The sequence below is a fragment of the Dipteris shenzhenensis genome, chromosome 1, assembly GCF_047967505.1.
Source record: "Dipteris shenzhenensis isolate YYH24624 ecotype China chromosome 1, Dip_SZ_1.0, whole genome shotgun sequence".
Classification (NCBI taxonomy): Eukaryota; Viridiplantae; Streptophyta; class Polypodiopsida; order Gleicheniales; family Dipteridaceae; genus Dipteris; species Dipteris shenzhenensis.
In genome coordinates this window covers 74,663,929-74,686,211 of record NC_141596.1, presented here as the reverse complement: position 1 = coordinate 74,686,211, position 22,283 = coordinate 74,663,929, and the positions used below count along the sequence as shown (strand labels likewise).

General features: G+C 43.0%; 1 protein-coding gene across 2 annotated transcripts in view; it reads right to left on the bottom strand.

Moving 5' to 3' along the window:
* Positions 1-22,283, bottom strand: part of LOC147906370 (nudix hydrolase 2-like) — an 83,845-nt gene that overhangs the window by 19,732 nt on the left and 41,830 nt on the right. For both annotated transcript variants that reach the window (XM_087384397.1, XM_087384407.1), the window contains exons 5-6: positions 19,322-19,372; positions 19,192-19,226 (exon numbers count right to left, since the gene is read on the bottom strand). In XM_087384397.1, the coding sequence (XP_087240523.1) occupies positions 19,192-19,226; positions 19,322-19,372 (86 nt within the window). The remainder of the gene's footprint in view (positions 1-19,191; positions 19,227-19,321; positions 19,373-22,283) is intronic.

Sequence of the window (22,283 nt, the reverse complement as noted above, 5' to 3'; positions counted from 1 at the left end):
CTAGGCCCACCTAGGGAGATTGGGGGCTCTACATAAGAAAAAACCCAGTCAAATTAACGTGAGATGATTCGTATCGTGAGATGGTGCTGTAGAGCATCGCTAGGAGGAAAATCTTGCAAATCACCCATGATTCTCGTGCTTTTGTCTTCAGAATTTGTTTTGGTCTTTGTCAATTGGTATCAGAGAGTCAAGTTGGTCGATGGAAAAAGCTTTTTGGCTGTGTGAAGCAATGCCTCGCTCAAGAAGGTGAAGGGGATGTCTAGCTCCTATTGGTGGAGGTCTTAGGATGCGTCAAGAAGGAAACTTGGCTGAACCATTAGTGTGATTTCCGCTCTGCAATGACCCAAAGGAAAGATCGGATGAGATGACGACAAATTTACCAGAAGGATAGAGGCAACGCAGGAAGAACACAGGCACGTGATGCTTGAGAGCTTGTTGAACACAGAACACACAAGTTGGTTTTTCGTTGAGGTTGAGAGCAAGTTCACGTCTGTTGGGAGATTAATGTTGAAAGGCTCAAAAGACTCAGATAAGGATCCACGATTGTTGAAAAGAATGCAGCTACGTGACCGGATGTGTTGACCTATGGAGGGAAGAAAAGTATATCTGCCTATGGAGCCTGAGATTAGTATACATATGGTCGAGCCTAGAAAGGCTAAAATACTAAATATTGCCAATTATAGACTAGAAAATTATTCTGGTCAGATAGACTATAGTTCAATTATCATAGACGGCTGGTTGCACAAATGGAATGAAGCATTCGCCATTTTTGAAATAAAAAATGATATGAAGAAAATCTGTGGGGTCCCTCATATGATTAAAGAGACAGCGGATAGGTAGTGGATCAAACAACAAAAGGATAGTTTGGCATCCATGATCTGGGAAGGTTCAAAAAAGAGTTTAGAAAACATTTATTACCTCCTCACAACCCATCTCAAGCTTGGAATCAACATAGGTACCTTCGTCAGAGGAATTTGTCAATGGCTGAATATACTTTCTTTGTACAACATCAATAGAGTCGATTGACAGTCCATTGACTAGCATTGATGCTACCTAAGATAGGGAGATGGCCAAGTTGGTTGGCCAGATCACAAAGGAGTTCTCTTATTGTTTTAGAGATGAGTTGCCTTATGATTTACGTCCAGAGCGGAATGTTCAACACAAGATTGAACTTATCCTAGGGACAAAACCCGTAAATACACCTCCTTATAGATTAAGTTTTACTGAAGAAGCTGAGGTGCAAAGAAAACTAGAAGAAGGCCTCAAGCTGGGGCAGTTTCAGCCCAGTTTCTTACCTTTCGCTTCACCAGTGATATTGAAGAAGAAGAAAGATGATACTTTTCGTCTCTGCATAGATTACAAAGAGTTAAACAATATCACTACTAAGCACACGTATCTGATGGCTCAGATTGGTGATTTACTGGATGCATTACATAGAGCCAAATTTTCAGCAAGATAGATCTTAAGAGTAGCTATCATCATAACTAGATTAGAGCCGAGGATGTGCATAAAATTGCTTTCAAAAGTACATTTGGACATTACGAGTTTTTGGTAATGCCATTTGGGCTTACCAATGCTCAGGCTACTTTCATCATGCTTATCAATGACTTACTATGCCCATATATTGGGAAGTTTGTAGTACATTTTATTGACAATATCCTTGTTTACAGCGAAAGTATTACTGAGCATGTGAACACCTATCAATACTTTGAGGAAAGCTAGTCTTTATGTGAATAGAAAGAAAACAGTGCTATGCATGGTGAAACTTGAGTATTTGGGATTCATTATTACACCTGATGGGATGGAAATGGATGTGAAGAAAGTAGCTGCGATATTAACATGGCCCATTCCTCAAAGTCTGAACGCATTGCAATCATTCTTAGGATTTGTCCAATTTTATCGAAGGCATATCAAAGGATATTATGAGATAGTCTCGCTTTCCCTCAAATAAAGTACCTTTTGTGTGGGGACAGAATCAACAAGAGTGATTTAATGCCATAAAGAAGGCTGTGGTCTCTGGTCCAGTGTTAAAAATGTTGATCCCTAGAACCTGTTTTTCCTAGAAACCGATGCAACTGGCATTGCGATGGGGGTGGTTCTTCGCCAAGAGGACAGGCCAAGAGCCTTCGAAAGCAAGAAGCTTTCTCCCTCTCAACGAAATTAGCCAACTCATGAATTAGAGTTGTGCGTTGTTATTCATGCTTTCAAAACATGGAGGCATTATTCATATGGTTCAGAGTTTTACGTGGATGTGGACCATGATACTGTAGGCCATCCTCTGGTGGTTCTAGTGATGTCCTATAGGCCATGGTATGAGCCTTGTAGGCATAAATAAAGACACTTACAGTGTTAGTGTCTTTTAGGCCAAATAGGACACTTAGTCCTATGTGACACCTAGGACACTTAGTCCTATGTGACACCTAGGACACTTAGTCCTAGGTCTAGGTACTTGTACCTTGTACTCCTTTGTTTTTGATTATCCAACTTTGACATGACGGCTAAGGCGTTTATCATCGACTCTTTTGCTACCTGCACTCTCTCTCTCCTAAGCGATCCTACAATGGTATCAGAGCTGGGGGCTTGACTCGTCTTCCTACTTCCGATCTTCCTTTTTGACGTCGTACAACAGTACATGCGCCATCGTACGTCCGTACCTTCACCCGTACAAGACTGTACCTGCGTCATCGTACGTACGCACCTGCGTACGAAAGGTGCTGTAACTGGTTCGTACACTCGTCGTACAAGGCGTACCTACGCCGTACAGTGGTCCGTATTGTACATGCGACGTACAGTCACGTATCTGCATCGTTGTTCATCCCTACAGATCTGTACCAACACTCCATACTTGCCCGTACACGTATCGTACTTATTTCGTACAACAGTACGTGCATCGTCGTACAACTGTCGTACCTATGATCCATACACTGTACCGTACATTTGTACCAACCTACATCTGTACAGTATACTGTACCTTCTTAGTATCTTCGTTGTACTTTGTACCTACACTGTCCATACAGCTAGTACTTCTTTCAAGGTCTTTGTACAGGTGTTCCACGTACACGGTCACATTCACGAGTCACATTCAGGACATTGGTATTTTTTGGGGCTTTCAGTTCATTTCACCTTCTTTCGTATGCAATCTCCTGCTATTTGCAGTACATTGGGTCAGATTACAGGACATTGAGTCAGATTTGCATACATTGGGTCGCATTTGCAAAAATTTCAGCAAAATTTGGGGCTTTTCTGCATTTGCCCTCTTTTTGGCCTATTTGCCCTCAATAAATTTGGGGCTTTTGCCAGATTTGCTGTTTTTGCAGTGAACATTGCCTGCCACAGTCACATTTGGGTCAGATCTGCATTTGCCCTTTGATTTGGGTCAGAAACTTGCAAATATTTGCTGTCATTTTTGGACAGCCAGCTTTTTGCAGTGATAGCCTTGAGGCTTTTGGGTTTTCAGGTCTTTTTCAGGGTATCACATTTGCTATGGCTGGGAACAATCAAGATTTATTTGGAGTTCTTCGTGAAGATGATAAGTTGGATGGCACCAACTATCCGATGTGGTCTTATCTCATGAAACATATTCTTGTTGCAAAGCATTTATGGAATATTGTTTCTGGGGCTGATCTGAGGCCAGCCAATGCTACAGTGGTTGCCTCTACTGCTGGTCCTTCTGCAGGGGCTACTCCTCCTGATGCCTCTTCCTCTAGCACTCCTGATGCTGCTCTTCCAACTCAAGAACAGTCAAGATGGGATGCAAGAGATGCAAATGCACATTCATGTATTGCTTTATCATGCAAGAGAATCATTATTCCACACATCCGGTCTTGACAGCAAAGGATGCTTGGGATAAATTGGCTTCTCTCTATCAGATTCGCAATGAAGCTCGTGTTGCATATTTGAGAAGGCAATTACAGGAAGTCAATATGAATGAAGGTGACTCTATGGATGCATACCTGACAAAGGTCAAGGACCTCATGGAACAGCTTGCCAACATTGATGAGGTGGTGCCAAATTCACAGCTTGTCAGTACCACATTGAATGGACTGCCAGATACATATCAAGGGTTTGCTACAACCCTTCGATTAGTGGCCATGGGTAATCCAGACCACTATTCTTTTGATCAGCTAGTTACTTTGCTTTTGCAGGAAGAGCAAAGTAGAGCTAATAGACAAGCCATTATTCCTGATCATGTATTTGCTTCACAGCAGACAAGAAGAGGCAAGGCTTCCAAGCCTATGGGCAAGCCGAAATCTGCGCATAGCAGCTGCAATTCCTCCCATGCATCTAAAAATACAGCAGATGAGTCAAAGAAGAAAAGATGTAACTATTGTCGCAAGCCTGGACATGACATTTCAGAATGCAGGAAGCGCATTGCTTCGGAGAAAAAGAAAGCAGGATTGACAGTTAATGCCTCACATGCTATTGAATCCCATGAGCCAGAAGATGCTTCACATGCACTTACTCTTCAGCATGATTGGGCATGGGCTGTCCATTGCTCATTTGATCCCTCCAAAGCTGATGCATTCTTTACTGCTAATGATGCTCACTCCTGGTACTTCAATAGTGGTGCTTCCAAGCATGTCACATCTTGCAGACAGTTGTTTCATTCTTTAGCCGATGCACCTCGAGGGGGGACTGTTACATGTGCTAATAATGCTTCATATGCTGTAAAAGGAGTTGGAGATGTGCAGCTCACATCCATTTCAAGCCATCCTGTTACTCTGACAAATGTTCTTTTTGTGCCTGGAATTGAAGTCAACTTGATTTCAATTTCAGCAATTGCCACTTCAGGTTTCAGAGTTATTTTTTATGGCTACAGATGCCTAGTTTATGATCTTCATGATGACAATGCCATAGTTCTCACTGGCACTTTGCAAAAGGGGCTTTATCACCTTGATCATCACTCAGCTGCACTTTCTATTGAAGCATTGGCTATTTCAAATTCACAGCTTGCTGAAACTCATCTTTGGCATGAGAGAATGGGCCATCTCAATTATAGAGCTCTTGCAAAGCTACATTCACAGCAGATGGCAAACGATGTACCTCAAACTCACACAGTTTACAAACATGTGTGTGAGGGTTGTCTTTTGGGTAAGATGCATCGATTTCCTTTTCAAAAGAATTGTCCAAAACTCTCACAAAGGAAATTGCAGCTAGTGCACAGTGATGTCTGTGGCCCAATGAGGACAAATGCCATTGGGGGGTACAAGTATTTCATGACTCTCATTGATGACTTCACGAGATATTGCTGGATATATCCTTTAAAAGCCAAATCTGAAGTTTTCTGATGCTTTCAGAGATGGCTGAATATGGTTAAGAATGAATCATGATGCAAGCTTGTCACCCTCAACACAGATGGGGGGGGGAGAGTATATGTCAAAGGAGTTTGATGCCTTTCTGTCTTCACGGGGCATTGTTCACTCATGTACTACTCCTTACACTCCTCAACAGAATCCTGTCTCTGAAAGAAAAAACAGGTCCACAATGGAGATGGCCAGATGCATGCTTAAGGCCAAGTCTTTGCCCAGTAAATTTTGGCTTGATGCAGTGATGTGTGCCAACTACGTGCTGAATAGATCACCTTTACGGGCATTGCAGACTACTACACCTTATGAAGCATGGAAAGGTAGGAAGCCTTCACTTTCACACATGAGAGTTTTTGGGTCTCTTGCATATGTTCATGTACCATCTCAACTGAGACATAAGCTTGATGACAAGGCAATCAAATGCATATTTATTGGTTACAGCCAGGAGAGCAGAGGGTATCGGTTATACCAACCAAATACTGGGAAGATTATTGTCAGTAGAGATGTAATCTTTGCTGAACATTCAGCTTCTCCTCTTGTGGACTGCAAAGCTGAGCCAGATGTTGACATGTTTGATGCCTTTGAATCTTGGTTACCTCTGCCATCCTCAGAAGAGGACTTTGACCAGCAACATGAGCCTCCTGCAGGCCCTCCACCAAGCAATAATCAGCAAGTTTCTCTTCCGGCACAAAATGATCCCACTATTCATGATGCAGTCACTGAAGAAAGAGCTGTCAATAGACAGCAAAGGCAAGTTCCCAGATGGCTTCTTGATACATTGAGGGACAGCAAACAAGATCAGCCTTTTGCTGCCCGGACAAGATCAGGGAATAGACAGCATGGTCACTTTCTTGAGTTTACACTCCTTGCTACAGCTTGCAATGAAGAGCCTCTGTGCCATAAAGATGCTTTTGACAGCAAAGAGCGGATGGATGCAATGAGAGCTGAGTTACATTCCATTGCTAAAAATGACACATGGGAATTAGTAGATTCATGCACATGCCCAGTTCACAACATTGGCAGGCAGTGAAGAGAGTCTTCAGATATCTCAGAGGCACTCATGATTTAGCCCTCTTCTATGGTGATCAGGGTTCACTTACCATGCATGCTTACACGGATAGTGACTGCAAAGTACTTCAGCCCATCCCATGGAGGGGGGTTCATAGGCCATCCTCTGGTGGTTCTAGTGATGTCCTATAGGCCATGGTATGAGCCTTGTAGGCATAAGTAAAGACACTTATAGTGTTAGTGTCTTTTAGGCCACATAGGACACTTAGTCCTATGTGACACCTAGGACACTTAGTCGTAGGTCTAGGTACTTGTACCTTGTACTCCTTTGTTTTTGATTATCCAACTTTGACGTGATGGCTAAGGCGTTTATCATTGACTCTTTTGCTACCTGCACTCTCTCTCTCCTAAGCGATCCTACAGATACTCTGAAGCATTTTTGTAAACAACCTGACTTGAGAGGTCGCCAACCAGCTCATGAATTAGAGTTGTACGCTGTTATTCATGCTTTGAAAACATGGAGGCATTATTCATATGGTTCAGAATTTTACGTGGATGTGGTGCATGATACTCTGAAGCATATTCGTAAACAACCTAACTTGAGAGGTCGCCAAGCTAGATAGACAGAGCTCATGCAAGAGTTTAATATGACGATTCGGTACCGAAGAGGAAAGGAGAACGAGGTTGCAGATGCGTTGTCGAGCATTATGCATAATCTGAGTTTCGCCATATTAGAGAGTACTCTAATGATTAGGAAAATACAAAAAGTGTGCGAGTTTGTCCTGAGTATTTTGGCCTAAGGCTCATGATTAAACCTGGGGGAAAACATGACCTGGCATCTGGGAAAGGCCAAACTTATGCAAGATATACCACAGCAGACGGTATGCTAAATTGTAATGACAAGGTAGTTGTACTTGATCAGAATGATCTTAGGTAGAGGATCATTCAACAGTGCCATGATAGCCCATGCGCGAGACATCTAGCAGTCGAGAAGACATACGATCTCGTGAAACGAGATTTCTTTTGACCAAAGATGAAAAGGCATATTCATGAATATGTAACACAGTGTTTTTTATGTCAGGTAAGGTAGAGTTGGTAAAGCCACCTAGCCTTTTACAGTCCTTGGAGATACCATAAGGTAGACGGGAGAGTATTTCCATGGACACAGGGTGGACATGATTCTATCCTTGTGATAGTTAACAATCTTACCAAGATGGCTCACTTCATTCCGACTAGGAAGTCTTGTTAGTGTCCCAAAAGTTGCAGATTTGTTTATTGAGCATGTATTTCATCTGCATGGATTACCCATATCCATAGTGTCAAACATCATGTTAAATTTACCACTCATTTTTGGACTGCAGTTTTTAAGGCACTAAGGACTGAGTTGGAAATGAGTAGTGGGGATCATCAAACATATGCGGATGAAAATAAATCTTTCAGAGAATGTAAGGAAGGGAAAAAAGTTTTGCTGAGAATTCCTTCATGCTCCAAGGCTCTGACTGCAAGAGAGAGTGCTAAGTTGTCACCCCGATATTGTGGGCCACGGTTTATTCTTAAAAGAATAGGCAAGGTAGCCTATAAATTGGAATTACCACAGGGGTGTAAGGTGCACCTAGTATTTCATGTTTCTCGTTTAAAACGGTTTTTGCACCTAGGTGGCTCACTAATCGAGGGTATTGTTTTGTTTCAAGAGAGAGAGGGTAATGCAAGGCACAAACCAACAAGAATCCTGAACCAAGAAACAATGCAAGTACGCAATCAGAAGATACCCATGGTGTTGGTTGCATGGCATGGTTTACCTCTATCTGAGGCAACCTGGGAATCCGTGTATCAAATGCGGAGAACATTCCCAGATTTTATCATGGAGGATGCCGATGCCTGAAGAGGGAAGGAAGGTTATGCTCAAGATGAGATAACATGACTTTTGAAAGGGTCAGTTGACATTTTTCCTTTAGAGGGACGCCAATTGTAAATAATCTGCATTGCGCTTTATCTATATTGTCAAAGTGATTCAATGTCAAGGTCATTGGTGAGGGTGATTTGCACGACTAGGTGGGTCTAAAGGCCTAGGTCTAGATGTTCCTAGTTATGAATTGTGCCTACATGCAAATGGTTTAAAGGCCAAGAAGGGGTAAAAAGGAACATCTAAATATGGCCATTAAAAAATGGATACGTGGCAATCTAGACCTATCTAGGGAGATTGGGGGCTCTACAGAAGAAAAAACCACCTGAAGTGTAACGTGAGATGGTTCGTATAGTGAGATGGTGCTGTAGAGCATAGATGGGAGGAAGGTCCTGCAAATCACCCATGATTCTCATGCTTGTGCCTTCAGAATTTTTTTTGGTCTTTGTCACAACTTGTCATCAACCCAAAATGGGTCTAGTAGTACAGATGTGTTATTGGTAGCATGACCAAAGTATCTCATTTCATCAATAACAAAGCCCAGCAGCCCAACTTATAGAACATATCTTTAAGCTTTATGAAATGCCACAGCCGATAGCAAGTGATAGAGACTCCAAATTTATGCACGTGTCGATTTGAGGTAATGGGGATTATACTCACTACCTATTACCATCAAACTGACAGGCAGTCTGAGAGGGTTAACGAATGGTTGAAGAATACTTGAGGCTCGTTTATTATGACACAGGCCTCACGGGATAAATGGTTGCAATTAGTGGAATGTTGCTATATTCCAGCATTGTAATCTCTCCCTTTGAGGCCCTTTACGATGAAAGGTTCACAGTCCCACAGTTGTCTTCCCTGATTCCATGGCCAACCCCTGAAGTCAAAGATAACCTTGAGAGGATGGAAGCCTTGCTTCACCAATGCAAGGAGAACATGGTTAAGGCTGAAGCTAAAATGAAAGACAATGCAGATCAACTTAGAAGATTCTGAGTTTCAGAGATAGAATTCTCAGAAAAAAGGTTCTTATTGAATATATGAAGTGCAAAGGCTTACCAGATGACAAATCTTCTGGCAACCTGAGAAATTGTCCAAGAGTATCCTGAGATTCTGCAGTGACATATTTCTCTGCAAAAGAGCAGCATTGGAGCAGAATTTAGAGTCATTCCAGCATAGTTTAAGTTGATAATTTTGAGTACTGAACTTCTACAGCAATAAGAGTTGTACCCTGAGAGGTAAAGTCTGATTTTGAGGAAATGGATGCCAAATAAGTGAAAGTTCTAATATAAATAGTCATTGTTTTAGTGGTTATTTTAGTTGGTCACCTATTTTGTAAAGGGGGTTCTATTAAGGTTCATCATACAAGACCTAAGAAGGGGTTACTCTAATTCAATAATTAAGCATATTTTAACAAGTACTAATCCCCTTATTCTATAGGGCTCATTATAATAGACCTAATGACATGCTACAATTAAAAAATGGTGATGGCTGTTGTCTAGAGCTTCTAGAAAGATTCTGCTTCTAGAGAGATTCCATTTCCAGAAAGATTTCAAGTACTTTCTAGTCCTTAAGTTCTTGAGCATTTTCTAGTACCTTACTTGGCTCTATAGGATGGTGCCTATCAGGCTGTCTATAAAGAGACCTGTACGTGGCAATTATACGAACTTCATTTCTGCAAAACAATTACTTCCAGCTTTGCCCTCAGTTTTGCTACAGCATAGCTACCCTGCCCCTATGACAGCACTTCATACGACTGCTTTGCAGCCAGTCTCTGCTGCCTAACCCCTGCCCCTTATCTCAGATTGTCCTATTCTAGTTTGTAGCCTAGCTGCTGCTATTCTGATACCTACAGAGGCATTCCATGTGTGAACTCTCTCAAGAAGCAGCCGGTGAACCTCTGCTGTCATGATTCCTTTCTCATTGCCCACCACATGAGTTTGCCCCTCTAGCTGGTCACCTTGCCGACAAAGAGGGCACGCTGCACACCTTAGATCCTGGTACTGTGATTTGCCTCCTGTCCACAGACCCGAGTGATAGGCAATAGTAGCAATCTTAAATCCCATACTATTTGGAGAGCATCACATCAACACATGAGCTTGTTCTCCGCCTTCTACGAGAGGCATGGTGTGCACAGCCTCAACTATGGTGAAATCGTGTGGCTAGAACCTTGCAGCAGCCTAAACGATAAAACCACCATAGCAATCCGGATTGTGCATGAAAGGTGGGTCTACAAGTAACCAAGTATCTGGACAAAACCATCCTCAAAAAGGGAAGAACATGATTCTTATAACAAGCCATCCTACTACGAAGTAATCATGGTGGGAAGAACCAAGTCCTATCAATGTACACCTGCTATACATGATTCCTGATGATCAGGAGTAACTCTTGCTGTGTCAAGTGTAAATATGAAGTTCCTAATAAAATTTTAGTAAGAAGGAAGCCCATTCACATGAATTTATCAGAATGAACCCATCTTCTCACACCCCTGCATACTGACATCTCTCCTCTTCCTCTGCTGCTGATTGCCTTGACAAGGAGAATGCTAACTAAGGGAGTCCACTCTAAATGCCTTTGATTAGCTATATAGACATGCCTAATCAAGGTAGCAGATAAATTTAAGATGCCCATTCAGAAGACCTTGCTGCAAATTTGCACTCCCAACACCTTCTATGTCTCTCCCTATGAGACAATATATGATGATATCGTGGAGTTCTCTAGGCAAGGAGAGGTATTACTCCTAGGTGACTTACATGCCCACACAAGGAACAGCCAGGTGGAATTACTTGATTTTGAGTTACACCCCCTCGGAGTGCCAGAGATTGACCCAGCAGAGCTTGGGATAGTGAGACATTCGGAGGATGCACCACATATGACAAGAGATGGAAGACACTGGAGTTAGGAGCAGTACATGATCTGATCATATACAACGGTCTTCAGCAATGGCCGTTGTCTAGTGTTTCCCACATGGCGGGGGTAGTAGCACTGTAGATTACTTGCTGGGCTCTCCCGCTTTTGTGACACAGGTACATGACTTCATAGTTCCACCTCCTCGTGGCGCCGACCACTCATACATGTCATTTAGCATCTCCACTGCTACCAAACACAGTACGTGATCCTCCTACCCCCACCCCAGTCCCAGTACACTTCGACCATGCTCTTGATGTAGTGTATATGAGCCACCTATCTCGCGAGATAGCGACCCCCTTTGGAGATGATGCAGACCTTGCTCACACCTCAAACACATTTATACTAGTGATGCTGCCAAAAGGTCATTCCCCACGACTAGGTCCATAGTATACCCTTCTACCAAGAAGATGCCACAAAACCCATCGTCTAACGATGAGTGTCACGAGATGAGATCTCACTTGTTACATGAGGAGGCCTAGGGACACTTGACACTAGTCCAATCACAGATACAAATGTGTGGCATACCTATGCGACATCCCTCTATAACGTCCCGGCTCAAGCACCACCTAATATGATGCCCTCCCTAGGCCCACCACTGCACAGAATATGCGGGCTGCACTACACCGGCTCCATAACCAGAGAGCCTAGAACCATGAGGGGCTACGGACGGAGCACTTCGCACATGGGCAAGAGGTCTTGGCTCCGGTCCTAGCACAAATGTTCAACCATGCTGTATGCCACGGCTTTCCCCCTGCTTGAAGTCACCACCATTGTGCCAATATACAAAGCAAGAGACCCCATGGATACTAGGAAATACTGCACTTTCATGATTGGCCATACATTGGCCAAGGTTTATTGATCGGTACTAGAGAGAGAGATCAGCTCCTACGCAAACACACGGGAAGCGAGCACTAGGACAAGCTTGATTTTGGAGACAACATCATATCTTCACAATCTGGGCAGTCATTGTTAGCATTTAACCCTGGTATGTGCCTTGTTGGATCAGTCAACCCTTAGGTTGATTTCTCTAGTCAACCCTTTTGGTTGACTTCGGCGCCTATATTGGCCACCTCTTGTACTTTCTCTTTATCCATTTGCCAGCACACTCAATTCCTTCATCTTGTTGTCTGCTCCCTTGCATTTCTCTTCTTGCACCCAACAATGGTATCAGAGCGGGTTATCTGATTTTGCAACATGCATTGCATTTGCTTCCTTCAGTTCAGATTCACAAGTGTGTCCATCTATTGCTCCAGTGTCCAGCTTCAAGCTGCGCAAGAAGTTGCATCACACTGTCTTGGTACGCCGTACAGATTTGTTGTGAGATTTATCGCCCGTACGGATTTGAACTCGGCATCTCCGTCAAATACATCGAAGTGTGCATACCCATTTGGAAGCACCATACAGCCGTACATCTTGTTCGTACAAGTGTTCTACGAGTCTCAAATTGTCCATAGGTCTTTCATACGACCTGGCAGAAAGTTAGAAACCTATACAGTTTGCAAACGTACTCCGTACATCCTGCAAAAGACTTCTGCACAGCTTGCAATCTAATCCTGCAACCATACATACAACATTGTACAAATCTTTCATACAATCTACGTTAGGTTGGGATTTTGCCCGTACAAGTGCCGTACACGTTCTCCGTAAGTCGCCAAATAGCTGTGTACAACCTCCATACACTCCCCTACAAGCACCATACATTTGGGGTTTCCTACAATTGGCAAGTTTGTGTTGTAGATGAACCCACTTGGTACAAATTCAAGCTATTTGGAATAGATTTTTCCTCAATTTGTGACATTTGGGGCTTTTAGGTCTATTGTAGATAGATTGGAGGCTACTTTGAGATTTGCAAGTTCTTTTGTCACATTTGCATTGATAATAGTGACATTTGGGTGCTTTGATCTGAAATTGGGGGTTTCTCAGTGACATTGGCAAGAAAGTGCGCAGATTTGGTTAGATTTGCAAGATTGCATCTTAATTTGAGGCTTTTCAACATTTGCCCTCTTTTTGGCATATTTGTGCCCTCTAAATTTGAGGCTTTTGCTCCATTTGCTGCTATTTGCAGTGACATTTGCTTGATTCGGCTAAATTTGGGATTTTCTTGCATTTGCTCTTTGATCTAGGTAATTTCAAACTTTGGAGCTTTTGCCTCCTGTGCACTCCATTTCGCTTTTGTGCCATTGAAGCTGCTTTGCAGGGGACAAATTCGGCTCAAATTTGCCTTGGACAGATTTGCAGACATTTGCTCTTTGATTTGGGCTAGTCATTTGGAAGACAGCTATTCACAAGGGGTCCCTTTGACAAGTCGTTTTTTTGCAAGTCGTTTTTGGAGAAAGATTGTGCATTTGTTCAGTGTTTAAGCAGCCTACTTGGCATTTACATTTGCAGAGCTTTTGCTCTCATTTTTGGGTTGGCATTTGCAAATTTGCAGTCAGCTTTGGAGCAGCCAGCTCATTGCATTCTAGCCTTGAGGCTTTGACATTTGTAGGTGATTTTCTTTTAGGGATTCTCTTTTGCAATGGCTTACTATCAGTATCTTGGAATGCTTGCCCATGAAAACAAGCTTGATGGTACTGACTACCCATGTGGTCATACTTGATGCGCCACTTCTTGGTATCCCATAACTTTTGGGGTATTGTAAATTGATCAGAGACTAGACCTATCTCTCCACCTCAAGCACCTGCTGCCACTGTAGCCACTTCTACCACTTCTTGTTCATCTACCACTACTCCCTCAGTGCCTACCGCAGACCCTTCAACACCCGAACAGATTCGTTGGGATCAGAGAGATGCACAGGCGCATGCAATGATTGCTATGAATAGCAAAAGGGAGGTTATACCTCACATTCGGTCTTGCAAGACAGCCAAGGATGCATGGGATATTTTGGTCAATCTTTATCAAGTTCACAATGAGGCCCGGGTGCCTATTACGCAAGCAACTAGATAATGTTAAGATGAACGAAGGGGACAGCACGGATTCCTATCTCACCAAGTGTTTAAGGATTTTAGAGAGTATCCGATCAATGTTGATGAGATTGTACCAAATTCACAGGTAGTGTATACAACACTTGATGGGCTTCCTGACTCATACCAAGGATTCGCTATGACACTATGGCTAGTGGCCATGAGTAACCCAACCGCTATAGCTTCAATCAGCTTGTTGCCCTACTACTGCTGAAAGAGCAGAGCCGCTCCAATCGGGCTCCTTCTATTCATGTAGAGCAAGCTTTTACTACAGATCATAAAGGCAAAGGTAAAGGGGGCAAGAATTTCAGCAAGCCCAAACGTTCTAGCACTTCATCTAGGAAGCCCGGTCATGACATCTCAGAATTTCGTAAGCACATTGCTTCAGAAAAGAAAAAACAGCAAAAAGATCAGGCTGTCACAAGTGCTCCTACTGCTCCTAAACATACACGAGGCACCAAACATGACTCATGATGAGAGGGCATTTGTTGTGACCCTAAACTGTTTTAAATTCTGAGTCACATTGGTATTTTGACAGTTGTGCATCTAAGCACATCCCATCCTGCAAATCTCTCTTTCAATCCTTCGGGGCTGCTCCAAATGGTGGCACTGTCTTGTGCCAATAATGCATCCATCTTGTGAAGGGAATTGGCCAGATTGAGGTCACTTCTGTGTCAGGGGATACAATCACACTTCCAGCCCCCTGCAGGTCACTCTTCATCCTCTCAGGTACTGCTGCAACTGCTGCTACTGGTGGAGGTTCCTGCTTCTGCCAGGTTGCCTACTGCTGCTGCTGCTGCTGCTACTGGTGGTAAAGCTGCTGCTGTTGAGCCCCTTCTGTCAAGATTGCTGGAGCTACTACTGCTGACAGAGGCTGTTGTGTGGCTGCTTCTTCAGTCACACAATCAACTAATCATGTAAGAAATCTGCAAGAACAAGGATTCTGGAAGAGCAGGAAGGATCAAGGAAAGTGCCAGACTGCTTGTCCACATCATGATGACACAAGGCTGCATGGAGGACACATGGGGAAGTAGGCACTTAAACAGGCAATGCCATTTTCATGGCTGAGACACCCATAAGGCCATCTCTGATGTCCTCACACATCTCTAAAAAACCTGTCTTGTGTTGATTGGAGGATAGCCTGGAAGCCACAGACGTGGCACTGATGGCTGAGAAGATGCACATAGATAAAGTCCTAGCTAACTGTAAAAGGAAAAGGCAAAGCATCCAAGCAGGAGGGTGAGGCTTCTAACTCCTCATCCCAGGAATCTACAGTGAACATAGAACCAAGAGTAAATGCTATCCATTCAGCCAACACTGGTGTATGGATGTGTGAACTGAATAGAGAGCAGGTAGGCCTATAGATTGTAGAGTATGGATAGAGAATAAAAAAATTTCTCCTCCATGTAGAGCGTCTTATAGGATGAATAGGGCTGAAATAGAAGAGTTGGAAAAAGAGATTGATGATCTATAGTTTCTATAGATTAAGAAGCTCTCCATCGTAAAATTATTTATAACCACGGTCTACCTAGTGCAATGAAACATTTGGGTGAGAGAATTGTTTTAATACTAACCAGCTTGTTGAGAATATGTATCAGGTTATTGAGCAGGTTATTATGAAGAGATTTCAGCAACTTGATATGCAGAAGAGGATTCTGAGCATGAAGAGATATTGAAGAGGCACTACAGTGGTACTTCTGCATTTTGGATATTCAGCATCAGGAGGAACTAGAACTTGAAGATGAAATTTAAGTTCTGATTCACAAGAGATCGTATACTACACAGACTATTTGCACATTAGGGACTTGGATATCGCCTCCTCGATGACTCTTAGGTGCGGGAAGCAATGGAAGAGAAGAGAAATGCAAGGGAGTAGACAACGAGATGAAGGAACTGAGTGTACTTGTAAATGGATAGCGAGAAAGTACAAGAGGTGGTCAATATAGGCCCCGAAGTCAACCATAGGGGTTTACCAGATAAGTCAACCAAAGGGTTGACTGATCCTACGAGGTACATATCAGGGCTAAGTGCTAACAAACCCTACTGCATGGTATAGCTGAAGAATCTTGCAAATGTCTTAGGTATACCTGGAAATTAGATCATGGTTGCACATGTTCGTCCAAGATGGATATAGCAACTATGATAGTATAGGGAGATCAACATCACATATATAGCATCTAGTATAGAAAATATGAGGCCACTCTTTCTCCATCAATTCTCTCGCCCGCACACAGCTAGATGCATTGTCCATACACACCTGCACCACATTTTCAGCCCCAACATCAAGAATGTAATATACTCCCCTCACTATACTGCACTTGTGTCCACTGACTTCAAGAAGGCTGAGCCAAATGTGCATGAGACTATGATATTGAGTATAGGCCAGCGCCGAGTGTCAGACCAGCCATCATAAGTTATGCTGCAGCCATATTTTTTTCACTTATCCCGGAGCTGTAACATCTCTTGATCTATGCATACTGCTTCATTAGTCAGCTCCTTTGTGCGCAAAACAGTGTACGACGGAGGCTTGAAGGTAGGCCTAACTTGGCCAATGGCAAGGGCTCCTCACCTTCCAATGAGGAATATCCTTAGCAAAGAAAAAGCGATGGAGAGCAATGTATGCATCCTTCCGTGCCTGTGACTCCCATGCCTTGGCCAAGGCTCCCTTTGGCATCTTCTGCTTCTTTTGTTTTGGCTCATATGCAGATGCATTTCTAGTACCACTTACCGAGGCATCCCCCAAATCAGCCACATCTGCATCAAGCTGTGCTGCAACTGTTTTTAGAGCTGCCTTTGCTTGCAATCTTCAATAAGTATCTTTCACATTTTTGGGAGGAGTGCTACACTTCTCAACCTCCAAGCCCCCAAGCCCAATAAAATGTACCCTTATGCGGGTCGGTCCTCCATCCCATTTATGAGGGTAGTATTCACATTGACAAGTGTACCGGTCCTTCCCCAAAGGCTTTGACGCCTCTACAAATTCCCATTTTGGTCCTTTTTGTCTTCCCATTTGCAGACCTGCAAGCTGTGAATTTGCAAAAGAGGGCAAATAAGGCAAAGGAGCAATTTGCAAAAGAGGACTTGAAGCCCTGTTGAAGATCTCCAAACTCCATCAACTAAACGTTACTAAACTAGAGTCTAGCACTTAGAAGAGAGCAGCCATAGCTGCTGGAAAATTGGAGAAGAGAGCAGCCATAGGCTATAGCCATACCTTGACGTTTGAAGCAAGTAGATGCTGCTGGAAGGTGACGTTTGGAGGGAGCAGATAGACCGTAGAGGCTGCACAAGGCCTGGCTGTTGGAAATGTAAGGTGAGCCGTGAAGGGATGCTTGTTGAATCCTTGGACAAAGGGCTGCTTATATAAGCCCTTGAGACTAGCACATTTGGCTAGCAATGGACGTACAGGCGGTGACTCGGCTGTATGGGATGATGGGACAGCTGTACTGACAACGTCAAGAGTCGGGACAGGCAGAGAATACCGTACGGAAATGAACACTGCATCGAAATTGCAGTTTTCTCATGTTTGGGCGCCGATTTTTTTGGGGCAAAAAAGGTCATGTACGGATAGCCAAACGGAATGACTTACGAAAATTCCATCCGTATGCATATGGACCTAACTATGATTCTAGGTGGCACTGTGCACTGATGAAGCATACCTTGGGCTGCTAAAAAATCAGAAAATTCACGGGACATATACTCACCTCCCTGTTAGTGCGGAGAGTAGAGTTTCTTCCCACTTTCTTTCTCAGCCATGGCAAGAAAGCACTTGAAACAAGAGAAGACACTTGACTTGGCCTTCATGCCATAAACCCAAGTGAATCTAGTGAAGTCATCCACACAAGTGGAGAAGTATAAGTCACCCCCAGGTGATGCTGAATCAGTCCGCATACATCACTATGCACAAGATGCTACTTCTTGGATGTACGAACAGCCCCATCTTTGGGAAATGAGAACCGATGCATTTGGCCCAATAAGCAGCCCTCACAGACATGTTTGGCAAGTGCATGCATGGATGTGAGGTCTACCACCATATCCTTTGAATGCATTTTCACCAGACTTTTGTAATTCAGAGGCCCCAATCTTTCATGCGACAAATGTGAATCTGAAATGACAGATTCAGAGACCAAATTTGCTTCAATAGCTGGCTGTTTTTCATAGGCATCAAGATGGTACAGCCCACTGGAAAGTGACCCAGTAAGTACAATGCAGTCATCCTACCAGTTGTCATACATGGCACAACAATAACCATAAAAAGAACCCTGAAGCCATTTAGGGAGATGGCTGAGATGGAAATCAGATTCTTTTTAATACCTTGAACATAAAGCACTTCCAGAAGCTCTCTCTCTCTCTCTCTCTCTCTCTCTCTCTCTCGTGTTGAAAATTTTTTATGGAAACATGCAAGCATAAAGTTGACCTTGTGACCAAAACTCTTGATGGCATGACTAAAGCATATAATTTTTGGCCATAAGGTTGTGGAAAAGTTGACCTTGTGGCCAAAACTTCTAATGGAAAAATGCAACCATGGATTTTTGACCTTGTGACCAAAACTTTTGAGAGAAATATACAATCATAGAAAAGTTTTGGCCATAAGGAAACATGCAACCTAAGTTTTGTCCTTGTGGCCAAAAATTTTGAGGGCAAGATACAAGCATTAAATGATTGGCCATAAGGTATGGAAAAGTTTTGGACTTGAGGCCAAAACTTCTTATGGAACTATGCAAGCATAGAGTTTTGGCCTTGGGGCCAGGGATGGGGAGAGGCACGCACTGCGCACTTGTAGGGGAGGTGCAATGGGCTGGTAGGGGTCTGGGGCAGGCGCAGGAACTGCACCTACAGGAACGGCTGAAGGGGGGCTAAAAAAGAAGGGGGGGGGGGGGGGGGGGTGTTGGGAATTGTTTACCCAGCTTTCTCTAATGAGTCTCTCCACCTTGCATTGATTATGATGGTCACAAGACATTCCCATCTTATTATCAAACAGTTGGGAATCAAGCAATAACAGTAAATGTTGTGAATACAAAGGAAGCACGATGGAATATCTTAAAAGCAAAATATTTAACTCAAGCATTAATTTCAATATAGACTAACAAAAAGAAGAACATTCGACCTGAAGCCAACAACATCAGTGAGGTCAGCATCCACCTGCAAATTTCAAGGCCAGAAGCCAGTTAAACTTTTTATGATACCATGAGAAAGGTGTGCACTATGCCATTTGAAGGGATCCACAATGCATTTACCCCAGTTTCCTCCTTGACTTCCCGCTTTACACCAGAGAAAATATCTTCACCCTACCGATCAAGCCAAAAACAGGAATAATCAGGAATGGAATATCATCCCCAAGTTTTAATAAACAAAAGAGCTTAAAAGGTTGATGTGTAAAACTTGAAACATAAAACACAACTTGCTGATTGTGCTGTAACAAAGATGCAAAAAACTTGTCATTAATCAGCAAAAAAGAGGAGGAAACAAAAGGCAAGGACAATTTCTCTTACTTAAAAACAGCCTTATGTCGTAAGCTTTGGACTCATAGAATCAAATGGATAAGAAAAGTATGTTTCCGCATGAGGAAATAAAAAAATACATGCTTCAAAAAGGACAACTTCATAGTATCAAAAAAAGAAGAGAAGCCCTCAAAAATTTAACGACTTTCAGGATTAAAGCAAGGGAATATAGATGGTCTTTATTGAGCCTTATCATCCGAAATACTTATGATTGAAAAGTGATATCATCATAAAGGAGAAAGTTGAAGCTGAGACAAAGTAGGTTGTCTCCAGACTTGTCACATGTGCCATCTTCGGCTTCATCTTGGGCTTTGTCTTCCAATGCGTCTTCAGCTTCAAAGCTTGGCTTCACCTCTATTTTTTACACTGGCCTTTGCTTGAGCCTCGCCTCAAATGCACCTTCCTCTAAGCTACTGCTCCCTAGACAGCAGGTCTACGTCCAGAGGACAATCCACTCCTTCGACCCCTGATACTGAGCCCAAGGCCAAGCATTGGCTATTCTTAGCAGTGAGCTCTAAACTTAGGTTGCATGCCCAAAGTAGCTTTACTTTACTTGGGGTCCATGCTTTGCCCTAAAAAGCCCTGCTAATCCTAGAATAGCCACACCATTCTTAGTTTAACTCAATCAAGGGGATCTAGACCTCATCCACGCTAGCTCTAGTCTTAGCCCTAGGTTAATCCAAACCTTAGGTTATGCCCTAACCCTAGATCTATCCATGATCCTAGGTTAGCCTAGCCTTGACCAAAGACAATTCAATCTCGGTTAGTTAGTCCAATTATGGACATAGCATTCTCCCACCTTTGAAAATAGATCGGCATAAATCAGGGTATAGTATCCGTAATGAATCCGTCTGAATACCCATAGATACAAGAGAGAACTATAAGTCTAGTATACTTTTGGTAGACTTCAAACTAATTACTACACTCTTATTACCTTCCTTAATAGAAAGTTAAAACGAGCCAATAGTGACACCCTTAGCAAATGTCATGATGATTTAGTAAGCTACATGTCACGCTACCCAAAATCCATCGAGTAGAAACTACCCAAAATCCATTGGGTATATCTTTTCCAAGACTCCTTCCCAACAAGCAATGCAAGTTACTACAAAGTATCAAGCAGCTGAAGTTCTCAACCCGAACTTCATTGGTTCTAGGAAAGTGATCAGCTTTACTAACACTGGCCAAATAATCATCAAGAACCTTTGTTATTTAACTAGATTTAATACATCTAGGAAAATGTTAGCCGTATACCAATTATCGAAATTGAGAGCCCATTGGGATTGGTTTTGAATTCTCACCACTTAGGAAATTCTAATGCATCCATCAATAGTATCTGTAGTATTATGTGAAAAATTAGCTAGCGGCTATATGGGGTGTTTAGTAGATTTTAGTGGTTGTTGTGCCGGACTTGGTTTTAGTGGTTGTTTTGTGGAAGGCCGTACTAGGGTTTTTTGTAAACCCTCCTCTGTTATAGAGTCCACAGGTAGGTGGGAAGTTGTGGGGGCTTCCGGGAGTGACTTGTTTCATGTGAATCGGGTCACCGGAGCCCAGGCTATGTGATTAAATGCATTGACTAGGGATTGTGTTCCCATTGTGGGGTGTAGAGTGGTTGGTTTTAAGACAAGGGCCATGTGTACATGGTAGGGGTAGAGAGGCATCAAGAGGTTCCGAGAGGGAGGTTTTCTAGAGGGAAGATCACATTGGACAAGGGAGTTTTGGGCAGTTTAATGGGAGGAAAGATCTTGGTGAAAATGCTAGTTGAGGCAACATGACCTTGGAAGGGTCAATTGGCATTTTCCTTTAGTGGACCGACAGCTGTAAATAATTTGTATTTCGCTTTATGTATAAGGTCAAAGGGATTTAATGTCAAGGGTGTTGGTCTACCATCAATGTAGGAATGAAATGGCAGTCCACCTCTATGTACTTGTGCATCATGGGACACTCGATTGTGTGCAATAGCAATGCAACTCTCGCTGTTACATTCGATTATTACAGGATCATCCTACTCTAGAGTAGACTGAGACTTCTTTGCAAGGTCCACCTTCTTTAAGTAAACATGAGCTCCATTGTGTAGTGATCTTGCCAAAATCCTAGCCGTTTGCCCTCAAACCGTGAGATTATGCAAACCCACAAACTAAGATTTATCACATTGTCCACTGAAGCTTAGGCATGAAAAATACTTTAATGGGTCCACCCCCACTCGGGTCCCAATCTTGTGCATACGGTGAATGGTATACATCTGCAAGCTGCTAATAAGCCCAGATGTGCTGCAGCTTGCTTTATTGAAAAAGTCCACAATCCACGAGACCGAGGGCCCTATAGCCATATGTCTTGCAAATCCTCATGGTCCCTCATTGTCCCCATTTTGAGTCTAGTAATAACTACCTTGACCACATCCTTAGCAAAAAATCAGACCATAGGGCCAACTAACAAGGACGACATTTTGCTACTTTGAGGTGTCATAGAGACTACGGGCATAAACCTCCCATATCTCGAGATCTGAGATGGAATATGTGAGGTCCTAGCCATCAATACTCAGCTGAGTCAGAGCTTCAAAAATTGCAAAAGCATTCTCTCGACCTGCACCATCTAGAATCTCCTGAGATTGTTCTCCTCTAAGCTGTCCTGGCAATCTCTTGGAAGTTTAAAGATTTGAATACACTACTACATAAGACAGCCAACTTCCTGTGCAAAGTGC